General features: G+C 34.8%; 1 protein-coding gene across 1 annotated transcript in view; it reads left to right on the top strand.

Annotated features, from left to right (window-relative positions):
- Window positions 1-2478: 2478 nt before the first annotated feature.
- Window positions 2479-2500, top strand: part of LOC144446294 (metabotropic glutamate receptor 3-like) — a 22412-nt gene continuing 22390 nt past the window's right edge. Inside the window, exon 1 of the mRNA XM_078136041.1 lies at window positions 2479-2500. This exon is cut by the window's right edge and continues 166 nt beyond it. Within this exon, the coding sequence (XP_077992167.1) occupies window positions 2479-2500 (22 nt within the window).

Genomic DNA, 2500 nt, shown 5'->3' with positions numbered 1-2500 from the left:
GTTCATGTTTGTAAAACTCCAGGTTTAATGTATCACACGTAGCAATACCAAATCAACAATGGCAAACCTTTTTATCTACAGTGCTGGTGTATGTATGTATGTATGTATGTATGTATGTATGTATGTATGTATGTATGTATGTATGTATTTGAGTGCATGCGTGTGCGTTAGCATGTGTGTGTGTGTGTGTGTGTGTGTGTGTGTGTGTGTGTGTGTGTGTGTGTGTGTGCACGCGCGAACATACGGACGAACAGATTTATGTGGCTCTTGAAGTAGGCAAGTTTAACACCTTTTTATTACAGAACTTGATAGCATATCTTTCTCTATTTTCTGTCATAAGAACGAAACAATCATCATATATATGTCTTTGATATAGCTAACACTATGTTATCACAGTTAGTTCATATGACAAGGTTTAATAATCATAATGCAAATATCGTTGGCAATGGCAATGATATGAAGACTTCGACTGTAGACAACCTCAGACTTCAATGTTGTTTTATCAAACTAAAGGAATACACTGATAAGGTACTACGTCGACAGACTTAGAATGACCTGCTATCAAATGCAAACCTGTCATCGTTACGAAAAGAGATGAACCAATGGCTATACGATATCTCCCCATATACCCAATTTGAAACATATATATCAAATGTGTATAATTTCGGCATCAAATTGCATCAATTTTTGAAAATGGAAGTAAATGAGCTGGTTAAAAATCCATCCGTAATCCGTTAGTATAATTTCCAATAACGTTAACGTGCGAAAAGAAATGAAGTGTAACCTTATGTACGGTGTTTCAATAGTAATTGCTATAGTCATTGTATTGAACCCAAGAAAATGGGGATCGCCGTACTTTTGTAAGTGACATTTTTATTTAAATAGCAGGCCTGTTTTTATTGCATGCTGGTATACCATATCATACTCATGATAGTAAATATAGCTATCCTTTTCCCTGTCCTTTCCAGATGTATTGATCGCAAAGATAATGTCAACAACATTGTTTTAGAGGACAGTGAACCACCGATGCCCATTAAAACGTATATGTCGTATAAACAGCAGATCTTCTCTAAACTAACGTTACATCGGGTCAATTTAATTTCAATGGATGATTTTTTGAGAAATGTTGTCGCATTAGTGTTGGTGAAGTTCGACTTCAAAGAACTGTAGGCCGTCACACTAACTCTAATTTGATAAATGTTTAATTCAGAACGTTTATTTGTATCTGACAGTTTCAAACCTTACATGTAAGTACTAAACGTCCCTTGCGGAAGGATCGTATCAGTCAGATCAAAATTGATACTAATGTCATGATTGAAGCTGACAAGGCGGTCCATGCTATCCGATAACAATATTTTAGTCCTAGAAGACGAAGGGTAGAGATGGTTGGTTTGTACAAAAGAAAAACGATACACGTACATCTTAGTAAGTTTCAAGATCTTCCAACTGCACAGTAAATCAGACTTGATGTTTCTCTGAAGTCTTGTGACTTATGCTTGTTATCTCCGTTTTATATTTATAGAGCGTGGTATATTCACTCTTGACTACGTGTAACTCTTTAAAATCTGCCCACAGTGGAATGAACATTTCACCAGAAATATTCTGCCGAGTATACCATACAATCTATCTGTGCTAGATACTTGAACGTTAATTACCTGTGATAGGGTAGCATGTAAACATCATACCTAGGGAATGGAACTACTATGTACATGTAGGGTAAAATGATCACATATCACATGATTTAGATAAAATCTCATCTTCGTTAAAAGAAGAATTGAGAAGTATTGAAAAGTTAAGCACAGACACTTAATACAAATGTCACGAAACTACACCTGCGTTTCTGCCAATCATACAATTGTACGACCTTTTCACAAGTAGAATGTAGGTATTTGCCTTTTGCCGTATATCTGGATGTTATGCTTATGGTGTACTGAAGAAATTTGAACATACAATATGTCCAACAGAATGATAAAACGTTGCAAGCTGATTGGAGTTATTTTCATTACAAATAAAGCCTTGCACCGGAAAGTGTTTACCTCAAATTTCACACATGATATTTACTAGCATTGATTCATATAAAATCTAATACAGTTACACCAATTCACATCCCCTTCAATTTATTCCATTGTTACAAGTAGGGGAGACAATTTGTTTTATTTATATATGTAATCCTATTGATGCATATTGAAGTAAAAGAACCCAGAGCTTCGGCTCAATTACAAACTCCTTCGCTTCAAATTTTCTATAAATGTATTGGGCACTCTATCATGACTTAATCGACATCGTGAATTTAAGAATATAAAATGAAATGAATACTATGCCAAACGCACATATTTGCACTTTATTTGTATTTTCATAATCTTAGATAAAAAAAAGTACTCGCTGAGCAGATTATTTACTAAATCAGAAAAATTGCCGAATTTAGCACATTAGGTATCTCACGTTGTGGTTTAATAGCGTATGATCACGTTCAGTTTAATGACGGTGAAAGAGAAGTTTG

Source organism: Glandiceps talaboti, chromosome 15, assembly GCF_964340395.1.
Source record: "Glandiceps talaboti chromosome 15, keGlaTala1.1, whole genome shotgun sequence".
NCBI classification, from domain to species: Eukaryota; Metazoa; Hemichordata; class Enteropneusta; family Spengelidae; genus Glandiceps; species Glandiceps talaboti.
Note: the sequence above shows the minus strand (reverse complement) of the source record. Positions and strands in the feature narration are given on the sequence as shown.